Raw genomic sequence first — 19,495 nt, forward strand, 5'->3', positions numbered from 1 at the left:
TGCGTATTTTAAACGGCTCGGGAAATTCGAGTGAAACACGACAAAAAAAAAAACACGAGAAAAATGTGCGCCACTCAAGGATGTTTCCCAGGTGATGTGCGCTGATAAGGAATTCTAATGTGCGTATCTGCGACCGCCGCCACCCGATGGAATGCGTATATTTTATTATTATTACTATTATTGTGTCCGTCTACCTAGGTATATTATGGGCAGCCATAGACCGTCGCCACTATTTTTTTTCATCTCATTTTCTATTTTCTATTTTTCTACAATATTACACTCTGACGCTCGCCGGCGAGACGTCTTCGGCTCGCGCGCGCGACGCCTGGCCAAGGTTAATTCCACATTGTTTACACACACACACACACACACACACACACACACACACACACACACACACACACACACACACACACACACACACACACACACACACACACACACACACTCACGATGACGACGGTCCGGGCGGCCGACGTCCCGGCGCTAAAAACCCGGCAGTTTGCCACTGCCGCCACTGCCAACTGCTTCTGCCGCCGCCGCCGTCGGGATGAACAATGTGAAGCCCGCGATGCACATTCGTCGCGGTGCACCGATTATTATTATCTCTGTTATATATTTTATATATATATATATTCATTATATACTCTTCGTTTTATTATTTTTTTTAAAATTTTTTTTACTAGCGTATATAGATTAAAAGAAGAGAGGAAAAATAATCTTTGCCACAACATTCGTACGATAATAATAATAATAATAATAATAATAGTATAATACCCGATTGTTTCGCATTTAGCCGCGTGAAACCACCGACGCCTGTACGCATAATATACCTCGCCGATATCCCACCTACACGTATATATTCTCGGTCAATTATTATTAGGTGCATCTTAGGATATTATATTATAATACGATTATTTTTTTTTTCAAATCTACCGCGGCGACACTTCCTCGTGTGGAATTTTCATATTAAAATTCTCAGCCATGTGTGTGTGTGTGTGTGTATGTCGTTCGATATACGCACACACGCGCGTGCACAAGTACGGTTTTATTTTTGGCGCCTAGTATTATAATAAGAATAGACGCATAACGTGTACATTTATATGTTTATAGGTAACTACATCCATAGCGCATATTATATAGGTAGTAATAGCTATACAGGTAGTCAAAGTCAAAGAAAAAATACAATCGAATGCAATATTATTATTATTATTATTATATTGAGAAACACGGATCACGTCTTAACGAAGTGCCCGTGACGAGTGCCCTATTTATAACTACCGTCTATATTTTAATGTGATTATCTGCGTCGCGTGCATCATAATTTATAGTAATATAATAAGAGTATATAATATGACGTATAGGTATGCCTACTGTTTGTATTGTCGGATAACGAGTGATGAGAATATGTGTGTGTGTGTGTGTGTGTGTGCTGAGTTGTATATATTTCGTGTACTCGACTCACAGCTGTGGTGAACTATGAATTCGGATCGGGAACACATTATTACCGGCCCTCATATTAATTAATTTCTTACTTCATGTTACAAATATGAAATAGGTACATGCTTATTTTGAAGTTTTATAGATCATTATGCCAGTTTTTAAAATAGGTCAATTTTTATTTTAAAACAATTTAATTTATAAATAGAATGGTTTAAATTAAATCAGCGCCTCCCTCCCCCCAATACTCACTAGGTACTGTACGAGATTCATAAAGTCCAAAAATGTCCACTAATTATATTGCATTAAATTATTTAAATTCCTTCTAACGTGGTTTCGTGACCTGACATCTGATCGTCTAATACCCATTTGATCTCCGTCATGAAGTTCCACCATCAATGGAACGACCAAATGGCTTCAATCAAGCTTCCCGCTATTTTAAATGATTAGATTATTTAATTTATATTGTTTGATTATACTTTTTTATTTTATACCAACCTTAAACATAATTTTGAGATTACTAAAAAAAAGGTAATTTATAGATTGTAGAATTGTAGATACACAATCATTAAATGATAAAAAGTTCAAATTGTTGTTAACACCAGCTTGTATTATAGTAACTTGAAATCTAACTTATTACATCATTCATCGCTTATTTATTGAGCTGCTCAATTGTATGTTATGTAAACAAGCATTTGATGGCTGTACGGCAGTTGGATTTAATATCAAGATAAAATATTTATGTTGTAACTTGAGGATTAGATATTAATTTACAAAGTTGATTTAGTATAGATTAAGTGTAAAAACCGGATGCCAATCTATTATAACTTAATACATTCTCAGTTTCACACACTCTCGTATATTATATTTTATGCAGTTTTCTAGATTTTTAACAGGTGTTGAATATAGTAAATACTTGAAAACCTAAAAAAGTAATAAATATTATGAAAATATTGTTTGGTCGTTTTAAATCAATATTTAAAAAAATAAATACTTATCGATGTTAGAATTATTATTATTATTATTTTTTTTTTGAACGACAAATAAAAACAAATAAAACATTTATAATCATATGTTTTGAGAACAAAATTGTAGCGATTTAAAATTGTGAGTTTGGTACATAAATATCAAATTTCAAACGAGTGATTAAATTAATTATTAATACCTATTCAAAATGTTGATCACCGTGGTAGTATTGTAGGTACCTAGTACAGTCATGGTAATCCGCAGCAAAATATTCGTCCACTAAAACTCAATTTAAATTTAAACATAGGAATCAAAACACCATTAATCTAAACAATTACGAATCAGATGCAAAATTTAAAATCATCTTAATTGTTTTAGTTAAATCAATATTAAAATATTATGCAATATATTTTAATATTTCTAGTGTAAAATATACGCATATATAAAAGAAAGATAGACTAATATACGTAGATTTTTTCGGAAAATTATTATTACCTTAAAATATAATACCTAGGCATTCAAGTGCTATTATTGTAGTAAACAAGTGATGGAACTAGGTAATTAACTTCATGAAAGAGCCTGGGACTTGCTATATTAATATAGTGGTTAGAATTAGAGTCGAGTTTATCGATAAATCGCAACTATTATACACAGCTCATATTATAGACTATGTATTATAATATTAAATCTTTTGTATAATAATCATGTATCGCTATATGGGTTAATAATAATAAAGTACGTCTTAAGCAATAAAATAATACAAGTAGATAATATATATTATAGATTTTGTAGCCAATTAATTTAGGATAAAATGATTGCTGATAAGTAGAGCATATTATTGTAGCCTTATAAACAACGCAACAACGGCTGTTGATTCACAATTTATTGAGTGAAATATTGGACGTATATTACATCTAGCCACCCGAGATTATCTAGACGATTAAAAATGGCAAAAATACTAGGTATATCCACTTATATATTGTATTCTCAATTTCTCAGTAGCCAGTCTACAATTAAAACATTTAAAACATAAGACTAAAACCATTAAGACAAGTGTTTTGTGAATTTGTTTACGTCGTTATACGCGCGGTGTTACAATTTCGAAACTGTAGTTATAAATTACTTATAATCTTCTATTCCATAAATCGGAAGACCCTATAGCCAATAGCTTTTAAATCTACTGCGGAGGAGCAAAATTGTAGTCCTATATATAAACCGACTTACATGTATATAGGTATAGATCACGTCCAATACCTCGGGGACCTTATCGAATTTGACGTATATAGGTATGCGTTTGAGTTTATATACATAGCGTTGACCTCCGATGAGTGTGTAATTGGTGCGGTATGTGTTTGTGTTTGTGTGTGCGTGGTGAACGGATATAGGAGTTTGCGTCGGCGATGTGTTGGTGATTATGGTGGTAGTGGTGGTCGATGGTGGTGGTGGTGGAGATGCAGCTAGTGATGTAAGGATCCAAATGGCGTACCAAGGAAAGAAAAATCATCACGACGGCGGCAGCGGTGGACACGCGATTTAACGAGACTTGACCCACTCACCCGTTGTTCTTTCACTCTCACATACATGCACAACTAGACACACACATAAACATTCATACGTTACCGTATAGCTATACCGCCACTACCACCACTACACCTTAGTGCCCTTGAGGTAATCCGGATTTGCAGGATCCGTTTCCTAATAGCCCTCGCCCGTCGGGGTATTTGCCCGAAGCGACCCGGTAATCCTGCACTAATGAACGCTAGGGATAACGGCTTAAATCCCTTCGGCAGCCTCGCCATCATACCCGCACAATATATACCTCTCTTCCACTCACGCACGCACACTTAAGACTACTACTACTAACACTACAACTGGTGTACAACAAAAACTATACGATAACACACACACACACACACACACACACACACACACACACACACACACACACACACACACACACACACACACACACACACACACACACACACACACATATTATTATATAAACACTCGCGATATATATTATATATGTTATATATATATATATACATATATTTGTATGCGTTACTATCAGTGTGTGTGTGTGAGACCGGTATAAGGATTACGATATACACAGTGCACACCGACTAGTGTGCTTGGCCGACCGAAATGCCTGAGAGTTGGTCGACTAATCCGGGAGACGATAATCTCTACAGCAGTTCACCGGTGCAGGGTAGCACGTGGCTAGTTTTCCCCGTATAAAATACGTTTCGTCAGTCGATATTCTGTAAAACAAGAATAATCAAAATCAAAATCAAAATAAATAAATAATAATTATAAACATAATATATATATATATATATGATTATACGAACAATTAGGTTCATTTATTTTACAATTAATTATAAGTAAAACGTCTCATACTCCAAAATTACAAAATAATTTTAAGAATAATTTTAATGATTAAATTAGTTATAATACATTTTTATCAAATATCCATAATATTTTACTACAATATAGTTGTTTTGTTTTTGAATTTATAATTTTTTTATTATTTGAAAAATACAATACAAACAAAGTATTTAAAGAAATAATACAAATACCTACACCTTTAAGCTAGACTTGTGGTGGTCGAGGGAATAACATTACATATATGTGATTTAAATAATTAATTAATTTAACAAATAATTATTAAAACACTGTAAAATAATTAAGAGATACTAAAAGTATATTTGTATTATAATAGACATTGTCTTAGTTCACTAAATAAAACATTATTTATACATTTTTTTATGTTAATTTTATCATTAAAAATATTTTTTCATATCAACTTTTGACCAAAAATTGTATTAGTAAATAACACTTAAATATTACATAATCTATCTTCCCCACTAGGCTTGTCATTCTGTTTAATAAAGAAAAAGTTTGATTTTTCATATACTAACATTAGTGCGGATTTTTGTAGCGCAATTCGAGCGGAAACACATAAAACAATTAAACTCTTTATAGTTTAACAAGGTAGACCCAATAAGATTGTCCTTTTTCAAACATAAACGAATTAAACTGTTTTGTTAAAATCCTTAATGGTTTAAGAACATTTATGGAGGTACCACCCCAAATTACCATGACATATTGCAATATAGATTGGTAAGACTATAGAGAAAGATAAACTATTCTCAATGTATGAGATGATATTATATATTTTAATACATGAAATTTAAACATTAAAGACCGCAATTTTACTATAGTTATATACATACATTTGTTGCCAATCTATATTACCTTACGTCATGTATAATAGTTCGCGATTAATATGATATTGGTCTGTGATTATTACGGTATAAACATTTAATAGTTTGCAACTAAATAAGAAACACCGGGGAACCATATAGTATGCTATTGTCATAGTATCATACTATATACCCAATGTTTTCTAGTATGCTGTGGAAAAATATCTATAGTAGCATGAGAAATTTTGTTCGAGGTTTAATAATTAATTAAGAACTATGGATTGATTTTTGTATATATATTATTATTTATTAGAATTTCTGTGGTGATAAACAGAGCGTTATGTAAAAAATTTGTGTGAAAAAAAAAGTTGTGTTTAGCCCAAAAACATATTATCTGTGTTAATATTAAAAATCTGTAAATATTGCCCTATAGTGACAGATTGCGCTGGGAATCATAATATTATTATACACGTAAGCGTTGTGGAATATACGGAGAACATATTATATATTTTAACGACGAGTAACCATTCAAGTTTTTTAATAGGGGGTGCCAACATTTAAGCTAGCCAATTTTTTTATTTTTATCGTTAGCAGAATTTTTCTCCATCTCAATAAATACATTTGTGTATTTTATGTGCGTATTGGGTTAAAAAATTATATTATATTATACTATCAGATATTTTAATGAATTAAAAAAGTTGAAAAGTTGCAAGTCTGAAATAACTATTGTCATGTATATGGTACAATACATACTGACAACACTTAAATCTATAAATAATAAACAGTATACCTACCTACTTTACTTTACTTCCGTAAACAATATGCTATTTTGCGCATTATATATTTTAATGTTTTTCACTCTTTTAATATGCATCGGCCGTTCGTAAATTTCATACGGCTACAGACTTATGAGACGGGCACAGCGGTGCCAAAGTATACCCCGTGACCCTGCCCACCCTCCAAATGGCACCACTGGTCCAGTCCACGCCGTACAATATGCATGTTATTATAGGTATTATCTGTCGCGGTTTTAGGAATTCGTGAGGACTAACGATAATATCAGTGTGTTCAAGTACATCACTGCTGCATGAAGTACAACTCACACGTCTACGATGCGTTCAAAAACACATTTCCTCGCACGGCCACTGCGCTTTGAATAATATTTGGATCACGTCGTTAGGGTCTGTTCTACCGTATTAATCTGGGCCGACATATCGCGTATGAAATCGATGTGTACATTATTGCGAATGTTAAATATTATATAACACAATTATTGTATTTGCAGTATAGGTTAGTGATATGGTTACACGTGTGTACAATGTACACGAGTACGATGCGCGAACATTATACAATCCGCAATACACATGGTAAACGTCGAGTAAATGCGCGTACGACGTTCGAATTCAAACAATATTATTATACCTTCCGATCTATAAACCATCATATCGGCTCGCCTAAACGTTGGATTAGTGTATAGGCGCCGTGCATGAATTAAACGTCGGGTTATACGAGCCGTTCGGCAGCGGCAGCCGGACGCCGATTTTAAAGAACTTCCACGTCCTGCAAGTGGCGTGTGTGCGTACCTAACCCACAGTACCTACACGTACATAATATAACACGATATTATATAATATACTATCGAACGCGCATACTAAGTAGGCTTAATCCGAATAGACGAATAGTGTAGTACGTATATATATATATATATATATATGAAACACACGAACCCAGAATCATTTTATCAGACTATTATATTATTATAATCCGGTCGCTCGTATATAAAATAATAATAAATAAGCGCGCGCCAGGTCTTAATCCAGATTTATTTCTTTGGCGAATTATTTCGGTTTCTGAGTTAATCCGATTTCCAAACAAGCCGGATTTTTATCGTAATATATGTATATATTATTCTACGTAATTCAAGCAGTTGTAGTATACCCATTGTCCTAGCCTATTATAATAGTTTACCACACAACCATTGTTGAGATTCTCCTTCTTATTCCTAAACATCACGATTCTGCACAGAGCTCTGCATATTGTTATCTGTTCATTATTGTATAGGTACCACACGTCATGTATTATAATAATTGTACTTTCACGCAACAATTTAACTCTAATTATTATTTTATCGGTTAGTGTCTACATTGATTATAACCACTTTATTGTATACTTATAATCAATCGTCATCAATGGTATTTCGGTAAGTGCAGAAGGCAAAGGGTACTAAGAGTGATTCAATACGAAACTAAACTTACGCAATTAATGTTCGACTCCGAACAGAAGGAGACAACACACGTCACACGGCCAAACTATAATAACAATAATAAAAAAAAATATCAACACAAACGGTCGCGGTGTCCAACTCGTGTGTGTCAAACGAATCAGTTTTGTTATAACAAACATCAAATTTGTGTTACACGAGATGAGGTGCGTGCAGTTTGAATAGTTTGTGAACACCGATCGTCGGGTGTGCGTGAGCGGATTAACAAAGGTTGCACGATGCTAGCAACTAAAATACAAAATATGAGGTCGACGTACTAACAAGACAACGGCGAGTGGCACGAAAAAGACGTGCTTGCGCGAGGTTGGTAGTGAGAGAGAAAATGCCGTGCACCGCGCGCGCAACCGTCGAAAGCGTCCCGGCGGCGGCGGCGTGACGAGTCGGCTGGTCGTGGAGATCGACGGACTGGACTGCGTACGTGAGGTCGGCGAGTGGATCTTGACGTGCGATGAATGCTGGTTTGATTCGATCGACGAGAATCCACGCCACGGACAGGTCGCGTTGCACCTCGAAAGTCTTCACGGGCGCACGAGTGTGCTCTTGTAAAGTGACTGGAGCGGTGGTCTGACCGCGTCGATCCGGATGAAAACATAACTGATCTGACTCAGGTCAGTGGGCACGGACGCAGTGCGTCGAGTATCGCGGTTCGTACCTGTGGTGAATCGGAACTGTCTCGCGGAGTGTCGCAACGCAGCTACCAGCTCGGGTTGAGTGAGATAAAATTATAATAGCCTGGGAGTCTGAGCGCGGTTCCGTTTACCAACTCGGCCGGAACTTGTTCGATGTCCGCTCTGACTGTGTTGCGCAGCGCGAGTAGTGCGTAGGGCAGCTTGCAGGTTGACCACTGTGGCGATTCGTGAGCGATGAGCGTTGACTCGAAGGTTCTACCAGCCAGACGATGTTCGAATGTGCTGAATACCAAAAGTGATCAAAAGTGATTTGAACAGATCCTGTCCGTCTGGGTCGGTGGTGAATGGTGATGATGTCACGCGAGCGCGTCAAACCGTGTTGAACTTCTATCATCGTTTTGTTCCAAATGCGGTCGAACTTCAAGCTCCGCTGTACGACATGGAAACCGAGATCAAAAATCAAGACGACCCACTACTGTGGACGGCGACCGCGCACGCCAGTTTCGACGGCTGTTGGCAAACGCACGCCGACACACAGCTCGGCTGTCGCACCTGTGCCCGTGAGCCGCGTGAAATAATCAGAATTCGGCGCGCCGTCCGGAGAGGTGCGCGCCTGCAGCGACAACGAACCTGAGCCCAGGCGCCGCGCTACGTCTGAGCGCCGACGCATCAAAGATGGCCGTGGGAGTCGTCCTCGAACAATACCGTCAGCGGCCCTTGTCAGTCACTGAGTTTTTGCTCGAAAAAACGTTCTACCGCCCTACAAAAGCGCAGAACGTACGACAGAGAACTGTTCTCACTGCGTATTTGGGCGCGCGCACGCTTCGTTCGTTACATCGGCGTGCGCCTCACACACTAAAAGAACGGATCACAAGCCGCTCATCTTCATGTTGTTACGTTCAATGCAAAAAAGATCATCGGCCGACAGGTGTACGACAAATTTCGTTTCTGTCTCAATCCATATTACACAACTTGGAACATTTCTGCCAAGGACACGACATAACTATTTTGTATAGTTAATAGTAATATACGATTTTAGTAGATATAAATACAAAATTATTGTAATTAAATTATTATAATTATTACTAGTGAAATAGTTTAGTTGAGTATACTATTTGTTTCAGTTAAGTTTCGGTATAAAATACAGACTTTATTTATTATTTTTACAAGAAATAAACAATCTGTATCATTAATTATACGCAATAAGAATATTAGATAAAAGTTAACAGATCATGAGATTTTGATGAAAAAAGCCACCCATTGGTGACACTTTCAGTTAGCTTGATAATAAATTTGATTTGTTTAATTCAAGAGATCACGACACCAAAATACAAACTAGTTACATTTACTATAGTTATATAATAGTTCACACGATTAAAAATAATTGTTGTTTGTTTTGTTTTCAAACGAGTTCCGAGGATTCCAAATTGATTTTTTTGCGATCCGTCGTTGATGGCTTACCTCTCCAGTAAGTTCTTACTCGAGAGTAACAGGTAAACAATTGCATACGTTAGTTCTTACACGGACAAATGCAAGTTCTTACGTGGTGGAAAAAAAGTGTAAATATGACGTATATACGAATTTTCCCAAATAAATATATAACAATTAAATTTGTTATATTAAATTTAATGTAAACTTTATACGCTTTATCGATTATTTGATAGACAATATTATATATCAAATGATTCAATCTTTCCTCCGAAAATTTGGACATGGCAATGTTCTGATAGAGTCCACACGACAAGCACATGTGCAAGTTTTCGTTCAGATTTTAATTCAAATTCTTATCAACAACATCTACATAAATTCGAAATGTTTGAAATTCTCAAATTGTCTAAGTAAATACGCATATTAAAATAAGAAACATACAATTAGTGATACAAAACCAAAAATCAGTCAAAAATAAGATTTTATAAATAAAAATATTTCAGATTACTTACAATAACAAATAAAATTTATCAATATGATCATGTCAAATTTTTAAGTCATAGAAATAAACCTAATGATATATAAAATATCACAATACGCGATTTTAATTATATTTTTTACTCGTCATTATATAATATTATCTTTATTTGTGACAATTTGTTGTGCGATTTATTTTTTATTTATTTATCATCACTGTATATTATATTTTTTTTGTGAAAATGTGTTATGCAATTTTTATATTTTATAATCATCATAGGTATATTATGTATTTGTTAACATTCGTATGTACATGATTTTTTCCACCCTGTAAGCACTAACATACACGAACCTGATTTTCACCGCACTTGGTGATGTATATTTTTCTATTGTGTGTAGGAACTAACGACACTATAACGTGTATATTTTTTTTACCTGCTTATATAGTCTCGACTAATAACTTACATTCGGTGCATTCACCATACCTATATGGTCTATGAATCACGTGTTTTTGTTCGCTATCGCAGACATAGTCGAAAAAATTGCACACGTCATTTTTTACATTTGATCTGACCGACGCATTGATGCGCTTGATGAAAATATTATACATCTTCATGCCGAAACTCGAAGTCGGTGAGACAACAACGATACCGAACTAATAACGGCGGTGAGCAATCGAAAAATCGACCAAGCGAACCAGTGTGTTATAGCCCCGATAATGCAACAAGTTCAACGTCGCTGCAGGCGCGCACCTCTCCGGACGGCGCGCTGAATTCGAATTATTTCACGCGGCGCACGGGCTCAGGTGCGACAGTCGAGCTGTGTGTCGGCGTGCGCTCGTCCACACGCGTCGAAACTGGCGTGCGCGGTCGCCGTACACAGTTGTAGTGGCCCGTCTTGTTTTTTGATCTCGGTTGCCATGTCGGGGCTTGACGTTCGGCCGCGTTTCGAACAAAACGATGATAGAAGTTCAGCACGGTTTGACGCGCCCGACATCATCACCACCGACCGAGACCGACAGGATCAGTTCGAATCATTTTGATCGCGAATCGCCATCACAATGATCAACCAAGCTGCCTTTCGCACTACTCGCGCTGCGCAACAAAGTCGGAGCGGACGTCGAACAAGTTCCGGCCGAGTTGGTAAACGGAACCGCGCTCAGACTCCCAGGCTTTTATTATTTTATCTCACTCAACCCGAGCTGGTAGCTGCGTTGCGACACTCCGCGAGACAGTTCCGATTCACCTCAGGTACGAACCGCGATACTCGACGCACTGCGTCCGTGCCCACTGACCTGAGCCAGATCAGCTATGTTTTCATCCTGATCGACGCGGTCAGACCACCGCTCCAGTCACTTTACAAGAGCACACTCGTGCCCGTGAAGACTTTCGAGGTGCAACGCGACCTGTCCGTGGCGTGGATTCTCGTCGATCGAATCAAACCAGCATTCATCGCACGTCAAGATCCACTCGCCGACCTCACGTACGCAGTCCAGTCCGTCGATCTCCACGACCAGCCGACTCGTCACGCCGCCGCCGCCGGGACGCTTTCGACGGTTGCGCGCGCGGCGCACGGCATTTTCTCTCTCGCTACCAACCTCGCGCAAGCACGTCTTTTTCGTGCCACTCGCCGTTGTCTTGTTAGTACGTCGACTTCATATTTTGTATTTTAGTTGCTAGCACCGTGCAACCTTTGTTAATCCGCTCACGCACACCCGACGATCGGCGTTCACAAACTATTCAAACTGCACGCATCTTATCTTGTGTAACACAAATTTGATGTTTGTTATACTAACACTGTTTGTTTCGACACACACGTGTTCGACACCACAACCATTTGTGTTTATATATTTTTTTTTTTATTGTAGTTGACCCGTATATTTTCTCTTTCTGTTCTAGTCGTGTATTGAATTATAGTAGTCCCTGCCTTCTAGTACTCTTACCAAAGTATCTAAGTATCTTTCATGATGATAATATAATGTTAGTAGAGATATTGGTTATTATATTAGAGATATATTTATTTTATAATAAAAATTAAAAATATCTATTTTTTTTTTAAATGCCATTCTTCTGACATTGCAAATATCTTATAAGTAGGTGCTGAAAACGCTTCTATTATATTATTTTACTAATCATAATATTATAATACTATATGACTTTATAATACTTTTATTTCAATAGGTGTACCTTCTAAAATACCATTAAGTGTTCTTAAAATGTGTAGTTTTATTTAAACACGTTATTGTTTTTTAGTAAATAAAAAAATCAAACGCATTGTATGTTTAACGTTTATTTATCAAACCTGCCTGCTCGCTGTTTGTATTCAATGAATTATTTTTCATTCCATCCAATACACCATCATCGGACTTATTTTTCCGCATTGTGGTATTAATAGTTTTAAAGGATGTGGAATCTATATATACCTATAATTACGATTAATGCTTATTGTCCAATTCGTATTTGTTGTTATAAGGATTGATAATATAATATAATAGCACATGTTGTATATGATGGTAGCTTCAGCCGCTATCGAACACACTAATTGCGTTTTAAAGTTTCGCCTGTTGTACACGTTCGAATATGATTTTGCTGGATTTTATAAATTATCGACAATCGTTTTTATAATAATATATTCGAATAAAAAAATAAATATTAAAAAGAATCACCGTTACTGAATCGGTTTCCATTGTTTGAACCATTGCTTGCTAGCGCATTAAATAATAATAAATCTACTTACTTTTTTCGGCGTTTTTCAATTAGAGATTTTTTATTTTTGTATTTTCGCCGGATCATCGTAAAATAATGTTGATTATGTAACGTAATTAAGATACATTATGATAAAGATTTACCCTACCACTGTGATATCATGAATGTTATATAGATGTAATATCATAAACTAATATAGTATAATATAATAGTAGGTACCTATTATATACAATGGATATAGACGATATAGTTATTAATTATTACGCATGTCAACATAGATCACTCTATGCAAATATAGGACTCCCGATATCTGCACTAGCGCAACTGCTTATCAAAGACGTCGTGGTTTCACGGAAATTAATGGTAAGGTTAGGATGTCTCCTAATTAATTGATCTTTATAAATTATAATATTTCAAGTTTAATATGTTATGTAGTATGATAGAAGCAGCATCGCGACATATCGATTGCAGTCCTTTATAGTTGTGCTGTATTCAGAAATGTTTCTAATGAATCCATCTTTCACAGTATAATGTGATCTAAGAGAATCCATAATGAATGTGCATCAACCATAAATAAAATAATATTATTCGATATTACTTGAGACAATCGTAGTCCGCAGTGATCGTGAAAATCGTGAAAATATCGATAATGGCGCTCGCCAATTTCACTCCATTTTCCGTTATCGTCCGAGAGGAGGTACTTACTCTTTCCGTACGTTTAACACGCCGCGTGATGCGTATACCTCTTCGTATTAGAAAAAAAAACTTGTATAAATCGCAAGTACAAAGAAACGGCGGAACGAGAAGCCGCGAATAGAACGCAAACAGATACGCGTGATGGATACCGCGATATTATGTATAGTATTACAATATATATAATATAATAATACTACGTACGACCGTGGCGAACTGCAATTGTCCGCAAATAATGTAGTAGTTGCAGTACAACAACGTTATAATTTATAATAATAATAATAATAATATAATATTGCATTATGGCGTGCGAACCAGAAAAAAATATATAAATAAACCACGTCGGATTAGTCGACGACGGTTTTTGTTATTTTTCCACGACCGCCTCTCGCCACTATATTATATTTTTATTATACACCTATAGTATCGCGTGGCGTAAAAATAATGTAATAATACGTGGTATACGTGGTAATAGTGCCAGTTGGTCTTTCTAAAGGAAATAAAAACCCCTTCGATCGGCTTGGTACTGAACAATTTCTATTAAAATCGTGCAAAAACCGAAATTACGTGAAAACTAGGTACCTAGTCTTAAATCCGTCGAAACCGGAGGCCGTGTCTACCGTTGGTCGTTTAGGCGAGTGAAATTATTTTTACCTGTGTGAGCAGTGGCACTGAAGTGTTTAAAATATATGATGACATCGTCATTGAACATCAAGGGGCCTCTATCATTTTTCCAATATTATATTTTTTAATTTTCAAATTACCAACAGTACAAGTGTCACTGATAACTTTTTCGATAGTAATGAGGTACACCTAACCCTCCCTCATCATATCTGGTAATGACCTCAAGCCATCAAACCTTATTCAAAAACACCTTAATATTTTATCAATCTGATTTAAAAAATTGGTGATAATAGTTAACGAACAACATATATTCACTGCACGTTCACATTATGACAAGCTGTTTGCTCTCCTATCTACTACTGTCATCAAAATGTTCACTACTTAGATATACAATTACACTGTTGGTTTACCTGGGAAACTCCTATCCGAACCAAATTCATTGCTTAGGTACAACTGGTATCGTTAATTACGTTTTATTTTATCAACAACTAAACACGTAAATCTCAAAAATAAACTTCTGTTATACAAACTGCTCCTAAACCAATATGGACATATGACATTCAGTTTTGGGGAGCTGCCAAATCCTCCAACATAAGTTAAATCCAAATGCTTTCGCCAAATAACTAAAGCCCCAAACTACGTCTCAAACAATTTTCTCTTTAAAGATTTATCTATTCGAACAGTAAAAATGTTACCAATATAATATTGGCAATATTTACTATAAGCGCTTGCATTCCAATTTTCTCAATCACTCTAACCCTTTGATCTCAGAGCTATCTATTACCATCACTATTCTTAGTGACCCCAGAAAACGCTTAAAATGAACGTGGTGTCGCAATATACTAGTCGAATAACCCCCAATTTTAGTTATTTGGGAATTCCATTAACGGATCAATCAATGTCTGAAATGTTGTAAATTTATTTAATATTTTCCTAAGTATTTCTCATAAATCCACAATTCACTTGTGCTTATCATAAAAATATCCCTTTAAATATTGTACTTTTTAGTAGATTAAAATAAATATACATATTCAAATATTGTTGTTATTAAAAATAATATTGACCCTCTGCATGTCGTGTCGGTTTAAAGACTAGGTACTAATCATCCGAAAACAAATATAAAAACGTTCCTACGATGTACACACGCGTGGAGTTGATGTAATAATAAATAAATCGATTTTTGTTGTGATTTTTTTCAAATTTATTAAACTAACCGTTTTATTAGCGAGAGCTGTCTGTTTGACATAATACGCGTTAATGACTCTTCGACAAGCTTTAACTGGAATAGCGTGAAGAACGGGCACATATAATAGTACTTACCTATATGTATGTGTTGGCGTATTATAGAAGAACAATGCTTGTATATATTTTTATGCGTTTAAAAAATACACTTTTGATGAGTATACGGTACGTAGATTAGGCGTACTGCTTGGTCATGTCAGAAAATAATAATTTCATGGTTCGGGTTCATGTATAGTGTACCTATATAGAGCATAGACGTTATAATAATATGTTCGTTCATAAGCCGTCATCATCATCGACGCAGCACGGGGTGATAAATGTTCATAGTAATTTTAGGAACCGTCACTGTTATGTATAACATATTATACAATATTGTAATATAGACTATAAATTTAAACGGGATATGCCAAACATATACGATACAATAATAGAAAATCACCAAACTATACCGTATAATATTGTAAGGATAATTTACAAAACGTAGAAATGGAATTTTTATGTATACGCAGCAATGGTCACGGTCGCTTCGCCTACAGCTGCGGCATTGAAAGAAAAAAAGGGTTTAAAATTTAAATGTGTGTACGAGGCAAACTGACAATAAATTCGTGCGCGTCTGTCCATATATACCCGTCGCCGTATTATTGTAGTCGTCTATATCGATTGTCGTACATCGAACGGAGTCAAGTGACTGATGATACTTGTCGTGTATCGTATGCATAATATTATATTATATGCGTGAATAGGGGTGGGGGTGGGAGTGGTTCAACAATACAATATATATATATATATGTTTTTGTCACACACCATAAATTTAATACACTCGTGGGATTATAAGACGATCGGGTCTGTTATTTTTTCACCGTATTATCATATTATGTAACTGTATAGGAATTAATTTCGGTTCGACAACTGCAATAAATAAATTCGTAGACTGCACTGTATAGAATAGAGCGTAATATTGAATGTCAACCGCGGTCGGTCGCTGGTCACCCTCCTCGTCGTACTTTTCACGTGCGGAATAAACATATTTTGATCTCTTCAAAGTGCACTATACCACAGAATATAACACAGACTATACTACTTGAAAATGTGAACTGATATTATACTCTTTGATATAATAGTATTATAATATACAAATACCCGGAAAATTCCGGATAAACGAGATACAAATGCATTTTCCAACGAACTGTCGTATATATAGGTCTCACATATCAAACTTTATGATACATATTATTATTATTATTATATGATGTATGCCATATTTTACGAATATTTACGATTTTAAATAATATACAGATAATAATAATAATAATAATAATGATGATGTAATAAATTATATTGTACACGCGGCCGTCGTACGTTTTGGTTTCGGTCGTCCCGTCGGCGGCAGCACTGCAGGGCCGGATGATAGATGGGGGTGGTGGTGGTGGGGGGGGGAGATGCCGCCGTAATCCGGATTAAGGGTGCGTCAGAGGCGGCAGCGGGGTGGGGTACGGTCGTTGCTATATTCCCGGCTAATCTCACCCCCGGCTTGCACACTCCACGCCGAGAACCTTTCGCAGTAGCACACAAAGTTTCACCCCGAACGGCACACGATAATCCCTCTGGTCTCCTTCCGCCACCACGCACCCCGTCTGCCTCCATCGACTCCCCACGTCCCCCGTCGTCGACAATCCTCATCCACTGTTGCCGGACGGGTTTTTCGACTCTCACCGCGCGCGTGTGTGTGTTGTGAGTGTGTGTGTGTTAACGCGGTCGCGCGTTAGTCTCGGTCGGTCAAACGGGCCGCGTGGTGTACTGTCGTTGTCGTCGATTCGAAACCAACAGAAATAAAATTATTGTACGTGATCGCGTGCGCCTTATTTAGACACCCAGGGAACCCGGACGAAATGCAAGAACAGCCGACGACGTCACAGTCGGAAGAACTCGTCGACGGTAAGACCGTTTTACATTTTTTTATTATTTTGTACATTGTTTTTATTTTTTTATTCGATATATTTTTTTACGCGTCATTTCAAAGCAAAAAATTGGAGTATTTTTGGATTACAATAAATTTAGGCGCCAAAAGTTGGTTTTGCCTATATATGACCAATATCATTGTTCATTTTTGGAGGGTTCATTTATTATTACTTGTGGGTGGGTACTTGAGCTTTAAAAGTAATCAAACGTTTAAAAAGACATCAGCGCCTCTGACAATCATTAGAACACTATCATTGTATAAGTACGGCGTATAAAACTCGTGTATAGAACTCTCCTGCGGCAACAAGTGTGCTACGAAGATGTGTTTTCGAAGCTGATTAACGAAAATACTTCAACACCACCTCCTCGACGTGACATCAATATGAAATTTAAGCACCTTATACAGGATAGTTCACCATGCATGCACAACCACTTTAGTTTTCTTTAGTAACGAACGAATTCGATCAAATTCTAACATTAGGAAATTTAAGTATCATTAGTTATTAGTCATTACCAATGTTTAAAACCTATGTTTTCAAATATATATATTATATATATATATAATATCACCATTAGAGTGATGACGTAGTGTCATGTGGTGGCAATACAAACAATTAAATTAGAGACAACTTTTATATTGACTAGATGGTTTAAAAAGAATTTGATATAGGTACCTAATTCAATTGAAATTTAAGCGAGTAGACTTCGAGTTATTAAAGTACCTAGGTATTTTGTTGTAGGCTAGCTAACAATGATAATCCACGATATTGTATTATTAGTTTAATGATGATTTTAAAATTATAGTTATTATGATATTAATATTCTGCAACATTACATATATAGCTTAAAAAAACTGGCAAAACTATATTACATCTATTTTGTATTTTATGAAAAACTAATATTAGGAATGAGAATAATTGTCTTTAGCTCATAAAACTTGAAATCTTAGCAATTAATCATTTATATTCGAATTTCGACGCATTAAAAAAAAAAAAACATCTACTCAAGATGTATAGCAACCTATTATAGTAACATTTTGGTACTTGAAAATATTGTAGTACCTATATTATGTAAATAGACCGAAAATTTTTAAAAAGTCAGAATTTGAAGAAACGTCACAAATGCAGTTACCCTGTGTACATCGCGGTCTTTCTAAATTTAAATTTGTTTACATACAAATCTTTTCAAATATACGTGCAGCAATATTTATAAATTTGTAATAATAATATTATTTTAATAGGTATAATATAATATACTGTTAAACCTGAAATACTGAATATCGATCGTCGAAATCTGACGACTCCGTGTCCATTTTAATAGGTAATATACTAATATACAGCCAATTTGATAATAATATACCTAATAAAATGTCGTGGTTTTAGTTTTTACTGTAAATACGCAATATACAGGATTATCTACACGGTTTGTATAATATTATAGTCGGTAGGAAGTAGATAACACGCACAGGTTTATCCACAACCCACATAATATAATCGCTGCATATTATTATTTTATAATACTCTGCCGAGTATCCGTACTTTACTATGTATTATAATTTGATGATAAAAAAAAAAAAAAATAACGAAAACTAAAACATTGATTTGAAAACAGATTTTTTTGTTATTGTTCATATTACTTATCATAAGGCCATAGGTATTTTAAACATACCACACGCGGTGTGTATTATATTTTTATTGATTTCGTGTATGTGTTAGGTATTTTGGTTCCTACATAGGTAATAAAATTCGCATAGTAGGTAATACGATACACACGGTTTTCCGTTATTGACTTGGAATTTCTCCAATAGTTGAACAACTTTCGTGCAATTGCAGTATATGCATT

General features: G+C 35.7%; 1 protein-coding gene across 2 annotated transcripts in view; it reads left to right on the forward strand.

Moving 5' to 3' along the window:
• Positions 1–19,495, forward strand: part of dve (SATB1_N and homeodomain domain-containing protein dve) — a 93,556-nt gene that overhangs the window by 43,423 nt on the left and 30,638 nt on the right. Inside the window, exon 1 of one of the 2 annotated variants that reach the window (XM_015510822.2) lies at positions 17,454–17,629. The exons of the other annotated variant lie outside the window; for it this stretch is intronic. Coding sequence (XP_015366308.2) covers positions 17,584–17,629 — 46 coding nt within the window. The 5' untranslated portion in view covers positions 17,454–17,583. Of the gene's footprint in view, positions 1–17,453; positions 17,630–19,495 lie in introns of those variants that run through there. 2 annotated transcript variants of the gene reach the window in all.

The sequence above is a fragment of the Diuraphis noxia genome, unplaced genomic scaffold (assembly GCF_037042655.1).
Source record: "Diuraphis noxia isolate RWA-SAM2 unplaced genomic scaffold, SU_Dnox_SAM2 contig0003, whole genome shotgun sequence".
Lineage (NCBI taxonomy): Eukaryota > Metazoa > Arthropoda > Insecta > Hemiptera > Aphididae > Diuraphis > Diuraphis noxia.